This window comes from Micromesistius poutassou, assembly GCF_964030765.1.
Source record: "Micromesistius poutassou genome assembly, chromosome: 10".
In the NCBI taxonomy this organism is placed as follows: domain Eukaryota; kingdom Metazoa; phylum Chordata; class Actinopteri; order Gadiformes; family Gadidae; genus Micromesistius; species Micromesistius poutassou.
Genome location: NC_140280.1, coordinates 4,819,080 through 4,832,005, shown reverse-complemented (window position 1 = coordinate 4,832,005; position 12,926 = coordinate 4,819,080). Strand labels below are relative to the sequence as shown.

Here is a 12,926-nt window from a genome sequence, read left to right as displayed (position 1 = left end):
CCCAGTTATCTGAGGAAGTTGGAAGGATATAAGGAGGAAATCTCCCTTCAACGGGTTCACAGGGAGAAATGGATTTCTTGACAATGGAAGAGAAGATAGAGAAGTGAGCGACATTATGAAGTCGGTTCCTCCGGTCCTGCTGAACGTGGACAGGAGCCAGGAGGTTTGGGAACTTCAGAACGTGAGTCAAAGCAAGTAGACAGAAGGCCAGCCAGACAGGCAGTCAGACAGACGGCCAGCCAGACAGCAGGCCAGGCAGCCAGTCAGACAGGCAGACAGACAGACAGGCAGTCAGACAGACAGTCAGACAGCCAGCCAGACAGACAGTCAGAGTGGCAGACAGTAAGACGGAGAGAGGACAGATAAGTCAGATTGCAGGAGTTCTCTAGAATGATGATTGTAGGACTAAGAATGTGTTGTACCGTGGGTTCTCCTGAGGAACCAGAACGGCCCCTGAGACAGAGCGTGTACGGGCCCCTGGGGACCGTGTGTGGGGGGCCCGTTCCCCCCTGGGGTGCAGAGGTTCACAGGGTGATACAGAAAGTGAGACGTAGAAACGCAGTGGAGAGGTTCAGGAGAGAGAGTTTATATTTACATATCTACGGTTTTCGCTGTGTTGCCAATTTCACATTATTTTTGGATATTGTGCGAGCGGGGTAAACACACACCCGCTTTCCCTCAGCCTATATATTGTTAACGCTGATAAATATGTGCACACATGCATCCCCAGCCCCAGTGTGTTTAATACACTCTATTATTATGCAGATTTGGAGCAGAACGAACTGCGTATTAGAAATACTAACGCACACAGGATTCTACAGTGGAAAACCCCCACTCGAAATCAGCCTTATTTACAGTATACAAGTATAGAAACATATTCAATATTATATTTTTCAAACAGACTCTAGTTCCTGTAAAAAACGTCAGCTCATGAATACAACGTTCAGCATCAGAGTTACCCAAACGTTGCCATAAAATTGTGAGACTCTTCCCGTACAACACAGATTCACAAGCACACAGAACTGTGTATAAACCTGACTGCAGGTCATACAGTCAACCGTTATAAAACCAAGTTCAATACAGCGCATCAAGCTTCACAGTGTTGGTTCATGATCTCAGTGGTGTTGCTCTATCGCAGCTCTACATCAGATCAGTTCTATTCTACTGCAGCTTAGGTGAGATCCGTTCTGTTGTATTGCAGCTCTACATGCGCTTATTGAGATCACTTATATTCTATTGCCGCTCTAAATGGATCAGTTCTATTCTATTGTAGCTCTGCATGAGATCAGTTCTATCATTCTTTATTTGAGAACAAGGAGGATTCCTGAACACAGAAAGCAGAACAGAGACGTTGACAGACTTTGTGGGTTTGCCGATGTTGTGGTTCTGACCGTGAGGAAGGAACGCAGCGGCGCTGGCCATCATTAATCTTAATTAACCTAATGAATCGGAGACGATGTGATAAACGAATCCCCAAGAACAAACTAATCAAAGACCGGCAGAAGGAAACTTAACCCTGAGCGTCTTTGGAAGTTGCAGCAGTTGGCTAAAGAATGTAGTTAGGAGGGACCAAAATCCCTAGGTCCCTAGGTCCCTAGGTCCTAGGTCCCTAGGTCCCTAGGTCCTAGGCCCTAGGTGAGCAGACTGTAGTGTAGCAGGTCTCTTGGTTAGGAGGGTCTGAGGAGCAGACTGCCGTGTAGCAGGTCTCATGGTCTCCCGGACCCGTGGGACCGGACCCAGAATGTGAGACAGGAGGTCTAGAGATATGAAGTAGGTTTTGGAGTGAATGTATAAAGGAGACGTAGCGAGCAGGTTCAGAGTCATGTCGGGGCTTGCCAGGAGAGACTTGGAAACAGCGACCCCCACAGAGGTCATCTGTGTGCTGGATGATAAACCAAACCGGGCGGGGAGAGAGACCCAGAAAAGGGGCGACGTCCTGGGAGGTAAACGCTGGACTGTTCAGACAGACCCTCCTCCGCTGGCTGGAGGGTCTGGGCTGGACTTCACGTTCTGCCAATCATAGCGCACTGAAGCCGTAATGAAATCCTGATTTCCGGCGCAATCCATCCTTTTCCGTGTCCTACAGCATACACCTCTCTCTCTCTCTCTCTCTCTCTCTCTCTCTCTCTCTCTCTCTCTCTCTCTCTCTCTCTCTCTCTCTCTCGCCCCGCCCTCCCTCCCTCTCTCTGTGCCCTACATGTAAGTGTGTGTGTGTGTGTGTGTGTGTGTGTGTGTGTGTGTGTGTGTGTGTGTGTGTGTGTAAGTGTGTGCGTGTTGCACCCATTCGTGCATGTGTGAAGGTGACCAGTACAATGTTCAGTACAGAATAATGGGTTTATTTTACTTCTATTGGGAGTGTCTGTCTGTGTGTGTGTGTGTGTGTGTGTGTGTGTGTGTCAGTCTTACTGTAAAAAAACAAAAAAAACAGCAAATACAGCAGAATTATTAAAACGAGAGATGGATGGATTCAATAAAAGCCAAAAGGGGGAATAAAAGCGTATCGCCACCAGAGCAATAATTTCCTTGCGCTGTGCAATAACAGAAGCCATGTTGTTTGAGCGGAAACTCAGAGGACTGTGTGTGTGTGTGTGTGTGTGTGTGTGTGTGTGTGTGTGTGTGTGTGTGTGTGTGTGTGTGTGTGTGTGTGTGTGTGTGTGTGTGTGTGTGTGCGTGTGTGTGTGTTATCGTCGAGCGGGTGGGGGGGTGGATGCGGAGGTCTGGAGTACGTTTGAAAACCTCAGGAGCCGACATGTGTTATCAAACCCGGGCCCCGACCGCCGCCACTGAATAAAACGCACACCCAGCACCGCGCACGAGGAGGGACGCGGGTTAGAATCCGATTGGGTACAGTAGGCGCTGGGGTGATAATGGGAGCGCTGTCGGATGTTGTAAAAGGCAATGCTCGGGAGAGAGACTGCGTCCAGCGGCGTGGTTCAACGCTGCGCTAGAGGAGATCGCTGTTCTGAGGTCTAAGCTGTGATTTAGGGAATCTGTCTTGGGCTACCTTGGGACAATCTGACTTGAAGTGTGATGTGTAGTTCCTTCAGTGCATTTGTCACAACGCGATTCAGTGGAACAACAAGATAAATATGGATATGTGGATTTCCTTTTTTTGTTGCTTAGCTCCCACCTGCCTCATCGTCCATTATTTATACACACACACACACACACACACACACACACACACACACACACACACACACACACACACACACACACACACACACACACACACACACACACACACACACACACGCCTACTTTTCATCTTTAGGCTTTTATTTATTTCATGGGTGCATCTCTAGCTCCCCCTGCTGGCCGTCCGGATAACACCTTCCACGGCTGCTTGCGACGTCTGGTTTGGTTCGTTACGTACTCCGATCCAGGACCCATTCATAGAAAACAGACATCTTGACATCACGGCCCCAGCGTGACACAATGCTACTGAATGCTTTAACTGGAACACTTCAAGTCAAATTGGTTTGTTTTACGTGTGTGTTCGGTGCTCTTGTCTCATTATTAAATATAGATAATATATTATATATATATATATATTCTCATAGGTGGTACTTGATGGCACATCGTCAGTGTAGATTCCCCTTCATCTGGAAACCCTCCTGCGTACTATTGAATGTTTGGTTTTATGTATTTTATTTTGTTGTAGAAGAAGTTACCAGCAAATTCAAACCGTTTTCTGTTTTTGTTTTCTGTGATCAAAAACACAGTCTCCATGAATCCAAAGTCATGTCGACGATTGATCGATTCTGGTCTTCTGAATTTTATTCGGCAATACTCTTCTAATGGCAATAACAACCGCATCCATAATGAATATTTTGGAGCGTCATACACATAGCAAAAAATTATACTATTGTTTTGTATTTGTTTTTTTAAAGTACATATCAGGAAAACTGTGACGACGACTCCGTCCCAAACATGTGGAAAACATCAGGGTGGAGAGACTGAAGCCATATCCTTACCATGTTAGTACGACCAGCATGTAACTCTGATGGTCTGACTCAGTCCCTGGGTCAGGAACGACCACGCCCTAACCCCCTCCCCCTCCCCCCTCCCCCACCCGAGTTCCACCCGTCAGTGTTGCTGTGTGTCCGTCAGTACAATCAACTTATCTGAACTGTATCCCCCGTCTTGTCATCCTGATCTTCAGCCCGACGTGTCGACGATAACCAACGTACTGTTTGAACCGTGTCTCTCTTCTGTTCTACTTTGTTGTTTTTCTATCTTTTTTTACCGCTGGTTCTTTGTGCGGAGGCAGAGTAGGCGACAGTATAAACACCTCTACCTCGGATCCTTCGCTTGACACCTCTCGCATTCACGAGTCGACCGCAAAAACACGGCAGATCCCGCTCTTCCAAATTCACCCGCACTCAGATTCAAGTTCTGTACGGCTAGCTACTTCCTGGCTACTTCCTGGCTACTTCCTTCTGATAAAAAAAAAAAAAAGTCTTCCAACCCATTCAGAAGCCCACTGGCCCTTCCTCCTCCTCTTTCTGTGGAATTCTGGGTAATCTCAGACCTTTCTCCTCGTCTTCCAGAACCAGACTATACTGGAGTGTTTGCCTCCTAACGAAAACGAAAAGCCATGCCCCACAAAATGGCCCCTGATCGCATTCACTCGTTCATCGATTTGTTCACCCTGCGGCCCCCTCCCCCCCCCCCCCCCCCCCCCGCCGCAAAACGACCCACCCCACCCTCCAGCGGGTCCTTGACCTCCTGGGTAGCAGGGTGAGACTCCTGACCCCTAAACAGAGCCACCGGCATAACAGGTCAAAGGTCAAACACGACCTTCACTGACGACCAGCAACACCGGGAGGATCACACGACCGGAACGTTCCTCTGGAGGAAACTTTCCAGCTATAAGGGAAACTTTCTGATGAAGGGAACTTCCCAACAGCGACAGACTCGCCAGACCAGCGCACAGACTGAGCGGTCGATAGTTAATAAAAAATACTAAACAAAAGAGAAACGTCCCATGTTGACATGGGACACCTTTTTGCGAAGCATGCATACTTCACTGTTGGTGACACCGGTGAGTGTCTGTGTATTAGAGGCACACCCTCACTGACTCATCCCAGCCGTGTGCATTTTTACAGTGACTCTCTTCATCTACTCAAGGAATATAACTTATAATGGAGTATTACTCAATAAAAATGACATATATTTGTATGATTGTAAACATGGTCTTGTGTGTGTTTTTTTTTTTTAATTGAAGATCTGTGTGTGTGTGTGTGTGTGTGTGTGTGTGTGTGTGTGTGTGTGTGTGTGTGTGTATGAGCGTGCGTAGGATTGTGTGTGTGTGTGTGTGTGTGTGTGTGTGTGTGTGTGTGTGTGTGTGTGTGTGTATGAGCGTGCGTAGGATTGTGTGTGTGTGTGTGTGTGTGTGTGTATGTGAGCGTGTGTAGGATTGTGTGTGTGTGTGTGTGTGTGTGTGTATAAGCGTGTGTAGGAGTGTGTGTGTGTGTGTGTGTGTGTGTGTGTGCGTGTGGGTGTGTGTGATTTCTCACACCATAAACCCGCTGAATGGATGAGGGATTACGGAGGTACGGTAATCATGCGAGAGGCTCTCTGATAGTGACCGTCTGCAAAAAGATAATCGGGAGAGATTAACGCAGGACACGTCCATATAATATATATAACAATATAATATATTATATAACAATATAAATATCAACGGATATCAGAAGCTCCGTGTCATCGCAGGACGTTTAAGCAGATTCTAGGAACACATGAACATTTTGAATCATTCATTCAGATATTAAAGTTGATTGTATTTGTTATGCATGATTTCTGTCTTGAAAAAACACTATAGAAAAATTCAGTTGATGCATCAAACGCTTAAAACCCAACAAGTGACCATCTTAGTTGCGTTCTGACAACATCCGTGTACTGAATTCAACATTTTGAATAAACACGTAATCAAACGTACAGGTGTCACACGATAAGATACCTCCAAACTGAAAATGAAACCAAAAAATGAAACCATGTTGCCGCTTCACTCTACTGTCTGTTTGGGTGAGTTCGTCCCGCTGTCCACAAGGTGGCGGCAGTGAGTTCTGATTTCCGCTGTTCAATAAGGTTTATTTGCCCTTGAGCTTATTATGCCTCAATAACAAACGAGCGGGCTAAACACCTGCATTAGAGTGAGTCACAGCTACAGTATCGACCCGGGGATAGATCTACTCCAATTTGTAAGTCTATATAGAGCTTGCAGTATTTTGCAGAGTATGCAATGTAAAATAGGGCCAGTTCTGTAGATCATGTATAAATATGACGGTTACATAATCATAATGAAGTTAATCCACTTTGAATTAAGCACCAAGGATCACACACAATACATCATTTGTAAATCACATACAAAGCACATATAGGCCTATTGCTGGATTAAGATGAATGTGTGTATATTCAAACCGTGAGCAGAAGGGAAACGTGTTTTTCTTTATGAAACAAACATGTTAAACGAGCTTAACCGTGGGAGGGTGAGGCCCAGTTAGTTAAAAATCAACAGCCTCGATACAAAGGAATCGGCTCCAAAGCCAAGCCGCTCCGGGAGGAGACGCAGACACGGGAGAGTCGGTTGGTGTTCCGTAGTCTGAGCCAAACAGGGGAAGACCTCGTAGGATCACATCGCAGAGTCAGGAGAAACTCATCCGAGAGTTTCGCGGTTAGGTTTAGTTAGGTTTAGTTTTACAGTTTCTGAGGAGATATGAGTCACCAAACAATTCCACACGTGACCCGGGAGCGCAGTCCGCACCGGGGAGCCTGCGTCACACGTGACCGAGGAATCTCGACTATTGCGCAATTGTACCCACAACCCGTGAAAGCCATAGAAACATTTATCTACAGTCCGAACGGTTTCTCCCCCATTGATTGCAGTTTGTAAGGAAGGGGACTGTGCCTTGCAGGCTTCTGTAGGCCAGCGGTGTGTGTGGCGGTTGGTTACAAACCTGTCGGACCGGTGGAGACTGCTGCTCTCATTATTTGGGACCCTACAGAGAGAGACCTGCACACGCAAGCTCAACTGCACCACAGCTTCATACAGTATCTGTCCTACCAGATGAGACGTGATGCAGAAGGGGACATCCGTTACACTGTTGTATTATTGTTTTTGAAGTTAAGATCACTACTACTGATAGAAAAACAACTCCTACTTCCACTACTACTGCTAATACCACTACGAATAATACTATTATAATACTAGGCCTACTACTACTACTCCATCTAGTAATACATACTAATAATACTTATTTTACAATACAACTACTACTGCTCCAACTAGTAATACCACTACTAATAATACTATTATAATACAACTACCTCTGCTCCTATACCAGTAATACCACTACGAATAATACTATAATACTACTACTACTACTGTTCCATCTAGTAATACATACTAATAATACTATTATAATACAACTAGGCCTACTACTACTGCTCCTACTAGTAATACCACTACGAATAATACTATTATTACATCAAAAACTAGGTCTACTACTACTACCACTACTACTAGTAAAACTACTTCCACTACTAGTAAAACAAATACTACTAGTAATACTATTATAATACAACTACTACTACTAGTAATACTATTAGAATACAACAACTACTACTACTACTACTACATATAACAACAATAACAACAGCTATGATGACTAAATCTACTACTATTTCCAAAACAACCTGGACTCTACCTCTATGACAACGACCAAAACAGATATTGTTGATGTTTTGATGGGGATGAGTGGTGTGATAGGTGATATAACATTACTACCCCCCCGCACCCCTGAGCACCCACAGGTGTGCCGGCAGGTAAACACACGAGTCTCATTCAAATGACACCATGAGTCACAGTCTCACCGGCACGTCCAGAGGTAGGAAGTGACTGAACAATGTTAGAGTGGGGATGTACACAGGGAACACTGTGTGTGTGTGTGTGTGTGTGTGTGTGTGTGTGTGTGTGTGTGTGTGTGTTTTGTCGCTGTACGTGTGTGTGTGTGTGTGTGTGTGTTTCTTGTCGCTGTACGCGCGTGCGTGTGTGTGTGTGTGTATTGGTCATCTTAACATTAACACAATACAAACAAAAATCAAAAATATGTACTTTTTGGAACATACATTTTCATTCTGTGCAGTCAGACATATTTGTTTCGCTTTACAAAGAAGAATATGAATATGTAGGCTACTACATGTATTTTGTTCATGTATCCATCCCTCTCTCCCTCATTTCAAACAGATTATGCATAATAATAATATCATCCGACACATCTGTCAAGATGAAGCGGTTATAAAGCCAATCAGTTGGAGTTTGAACAAAATGTATAATCATTATTAAGGACACAAACTACCTGTCTGTCTAACCTTTTGATAGATGGTTCAGATCAGAAATCACACCTTACAATAAACTCACCAAACAATGGAGGGTTTTTTTCAAAGGTTGTTCATTGAACTCTCATTTTCCGTACGGCAATAACTGATCTCCTGTTTGTCAACAATCATTAAACAAGTCAATTATTGAGGTGGTTCACGTGTTTTAATGTTTCCATTTACACATGAACTGAATAAATCTAAAGCTGGTTTCAGCTAAGTCTTATTAGATTTAAATCTTCCTCAATGTTCAAATGAGCATAAGGATTGAGAACTTTTCTGATGCCCAAAAATAAAATATATTTATCTGTCTATCTGTCCTGTCCTAACACACACACACACACACACACACACACACACACACACACACACACACACACACACACACACACACACACACACACACACACACACACACAGTTCCCTATGTAAATCCCCAAACACACACAGGTGAAGTGTGTGTGAGGGGCGTGTACCTGTGGATGACTGAGGGTAATGTCGTGAAACCCTCGGTCACGAGGAGACGACGCAGATGAGTCGATACTACGTGCGAGTCCCCGCCCCCTTCGCAACAGAAACTGCCTAAAAATGCCCGTTCACGCTAACCCCTCCTCATTCAAGGTGCGGTCGGACAACAGGTGCGCCTCAAATAGAGATCTCTCAATTAAGGGGCGAATAGCCAACATCTCTCCAACAACTTCACTCCACAAGTTACCGGATCACCGCAAGGACAGAAACACACACTGATCGCTTTTGGAGTGCCGCGTAATCTACTCACCTTCAGATTTCTTGCGCAGACTCTTCGGCAGGTGGATTCTCTCCGTCGCATCTCTTTCCGACTTCTTCCTAAAGGCTCGCCATGGCCAACTCGGGCCTGCAGATCCTGGGCTTCGCCCTGTCGCTCCTCGGTCTGATCGGACTAATCATCGGCACCATCCTGCCCCAGTGGAAAATGTCCGCGTACGTCGGGGACAACATCATCACGGCCATCTCCATGTACTCCGGACTCTGGATGACGTGCGCCTTCCAGAGCACGGGCCAGATCCAGTGCAAGGCGTACGACTCAATCCTGCAGCTCGACAGTAAGTGTCCAACATGACTTCCAAGCGTTTATTTTACGCCTTGCGTTCAGTTCGCCATTGGCGCCCAAACCCCGGAGAGGCCCGCGGGTCTGTGGCCTACTGCAAGACCTGGCCCTACCTGTCCGACTCGGGTGTTTAAACCAGCCTTATCTCTCCAAGTAGCTCCGTTTATGGTATACTTTTCAGTGCACTTTGACCTACACATTAGGACCACACTTTAACAAATGTGTGTGTATTTAAAAAAGTTAATTTGGCCGTTTGAACCGAGGGGCTGTGGAACGGACTTGATTGTTCTTAATTAGGTTATTTAACATAAACGTCGTGGACTTTATTTTCCCACTTCCCTTTTTAACTCATTACCACCGCGGTCTGGTTTCACCTGACCAGATGTTGGTAGATCATTTGTTCCTCACACTTGGGGTCTCTACTTCCGCATGCACCTGCTGCTTTAGTTGACCTTTTTTTCTTTTTTTTCCGTCGTCCAAAGTTGTCACAACAGTGTTTGTTTACTGTCGCATTATGGGCCTGAATTGGAGGCTGAGTCACCAAAACCAGAGGTTATAAAATGGATGCCATATGTAGTCGAAACCACCTCGGATTTTACAGGGGACTTTTATTTCACGGCTAGTCAATAATTAGACAATGGGGCCATTGTTTCCTTCAGTTCCCCCACTAACACTAACCCGACTAACTCCCACTAACCCTACCCACTGTGATGGCCTCCTCATGGTGAGTGTCCATGTGTGTCTCAGTCATCGTTGAATGGCGCATGACGGCCACTCCTTTCTGGATTAAAAAACAACCTAAAATGAAAGGGCCTTTTGTGAGGCCGTATGTATTTAATAACTTTAGTGGTCCTGTAACCCAGGTTGTGTTTAGCGACCCCTGATGGGCAGCCTTCTCCAATACCCAGTGAAGCGTTTATTTAATTAGCCTTTTGTTTGATTTATCCAAACATTTGATAAGATATCTGGGCCAAAATAGGCCTTATCAACTCTGCAAACATGAAAACAAGCCAGCTTTGATAGCTGTGTGATTTACAGAAGTGATCAAATGAGTTGGTAAGCAAGCCATTCCTCCAGGCTCCACCACTACCTGCTGCTGTAGCGCAGCTCGGATGGATTTGCATCAATAGCCTCTTATCAAAACAATAGAGTTGTGCACGTGACTGATGCTTCATATCGAGGTGGCCTGGGTTAATCTGAGAAACAAACAGCTGACGTGAACTTCTAATTTAGTCAGAATTCAGCGTTTAGCAGCCGCAGTGTTCCTGCTCAGACGTCCACCTGCAGAGAAATGGCCTGACTCCTAACTTAAGGAGTGCCTTGACTCAGTTGAAACACGACACCTGGTTAAACCTGTTCAGGCTGACATCACACAGCCTTCCCTCCCCCGAGTTTCATTCTCCTCCCCCGCCTCCCTGCTCTCCGCTATGAAACTGGTTTCTGTGGGTCGGTGTGTAGAGGGTGTTGCCTGGAGACTCTAGGAACCACAGTTCTCCTGGCGGTCGCTCGCCCCTGCTCACAGTGTTCCTCTCTCTCTGTAGATCGTGCCAGCGGTTATCAATCAATAACTGAGCTACTGTATTGTACAGCCACACATTCCTCTTTCCCTCTCAGGGCCGGCACTATTGGTCCTCTTGCAGGAATTATTTTTTTTACATTTTAAAAAGACAATAGTATTTTGTTTTTACCTAAACACAGGAGGCTGGACAGGGTTGTTGTTGCCTGGGTGATCACCCTAAAGGCACTGGGTTCAATTCCCAGTGTATGAACCTTAACCTTCACCTGATCCTTAAAGATCTGTACCTAAAAATAAGTCACTTTGAGATTGGAATGGCGAATGGAATGGAGCCAGACAAAAGGCCCTGGGAAGTGTCAGGGTGTGGTCCGCGATTGGACCATTTGTGCATTGAGTGTGCGTTTACTGTGCCAACAGCAATATATTGTTTCACTTCCTTATGACAAATGTACTTATTTTAAGTGGCTTTGGATAAGCGGACTGCTAAAAGATGTAGCTAACTGTTTTGTTTGTGTTCAGGCTCCCTGCAGGCCACCCGGGCTCTGATGATCGTGGGCATCCTGGTGACGGGGGCCGGGCTGGGCGTGGCCACCATGGGCATGAAGTGCACCACCTGCGGCGGAGACGACAAGACCAAGAAGTCCCGCATCGCCATGGCTGGAGGCATCATCCTGCTCATAGGGGGTGAGTGGGGGGATAGTTGGGGGTTGTAGTCTTTTAGCTGGGGCTTGTAGTTTTTGTTTGGCTTCTACTTTTTGTTGGTGGTAGTTTTATTGAAGTCTAGTTTTGATGGGGGCTGTAGCATTAATATTGGTGTTTTATGGGGTTGGAGTTTTTTTATGGGGTTTGTACTTTTTATTGTCATAAGTTGTTTTTTTGTCATTAGTTATTTTTATAACTACAATGCAATTTATTATGGCCCGGTTTGATGGGAGTTTAGTTTTGATGCGGCCAGGTTTAGTCAGGGTCGTAGTTTTTCATGGGGTTTGTAGTTAAAGTGACTTGTAGTTTTTGACCATAGTTGCTGATCATAGTCCTAACGCACTGTTTAGCCGTCTCATCACGATTGTAACGTTGTGCGTGTGTTGTTCCTCAGCTCTGGCGGCCATCGTCGCCTGCTCCTGGTACGCCCACAACATCATCCGAGAGTTCTACAACCCCTTCACCCCCGTCAACACCAAGTAGGTCCCGCTCTGCCTGACGGAGGCTGCTGCACCCAACACCGCTTTACTGGGAGAGGGAATGTACTGTATATATGTAGGGGAATCGAACCAATCCCCTTGCTCTCCCATACAATGTACTTTGTCTCGCTATTGGGGACATAAATACACTTATTGTAAGTCGCTTTAGATAAAAGCATCTGCTGAATGCAATTGCTGTGACGAGGTTGTTTCCTCCTGGGTATCTGTTGTTGTTCTATCTTCAACCAGCCCTGATGTTTCTCTGCGTTCTCCGTCTGCAGGTATGAGTTCGGGTCGGCCATCTTCATCGCCTGGGCCGGATCCTTCCTGGACGTGATCGGCGGCGGCATGCTGGCGGCTTCCTGCCCCCGGGGCAAGTCGAAGCCCAGCTACCCCATCTCCAACCGCCCTCCCAGCAGCAGCAAGGAGTACGTCTGATTGAATCCCCGGCACCCCCCCCCCCCCCCCCCCCCCAAGCTAAAGAAGAGTTTGAACCGACCCATGAAGCACGCTGTTTTAGTGTTTTTATGCTTATTGTACTGGCCAATTTTAAATGTTTAGTTATTTTATACAATTTAGCAGGAGCCTTGTATTTTATGTTTCGTCTTAAAAGTGTTAAACTTTTTAACTTGTATTTTATTTAGAAAAGCCAAGAGGCCGTTTTGGATCCAGTAGGTTAGGGAGGGGGAGCTGGCACTGTAAAGGGCATTGCACTGCCGGCTGATCAAATCTGCGTCAGTAACACAGGAAGTCACTCAAA

General features: G+C 45.9%; 1 protein-coding gene across 1 annotated transcript; it reads left to right on the top strand.

The window, feature by feature from the left end:
* The first annotated feature begins 8,996 nt into the window (after positions 1–8,996).
* Positions 8,997–12,640, top strand: LOC311354195 (claudin-7-B-like). Its single transcript, XM_084473993.1, has 4 exons — positions 8,997–9,464; positions 11,505–11,669; positions 12,082–12,166; positions 12,448–12,640. Exons 1-4 carry the CDS (start codon positions 9,242–9,244, stop codon positions 12,602–12,604), a joined length of 630 nt encoding a protein of 209 aa, XP_084330119.1. The 5' UTR covers positions 8,997–9,241; the 3' UTR covers positions 12,605–12,640.
* Positions 12,641–12,926: the final 286 nt, after the last annotated feature.

Excerpts from the sequence above, each read along its gene's own strand:
- LOC311354195 (XM_084473993.1), top strand. The coding sequence starts at position 9,242 with ATGGCCAACTCGGGCCTGCAGATCCTGGGCTTCGCCCTGTCGCTCCTC. Across the intron at positions 9,465-11,504 it reads CTCAATCCTGCAGCTCGACA|GCTCCCTGCAGGCCACCCGG; the intron begins GTAAGTGTCCAA and ends GTTTGTGTTCAG. Across the intron at positions 11,670-12,081 it reads CATCATCCTGCTCATAGGGG|CTCTGGCGGCCATCGTCGCC; the intron begins GTGAGTGGGGGG and ends GTTGTTCCTCAG.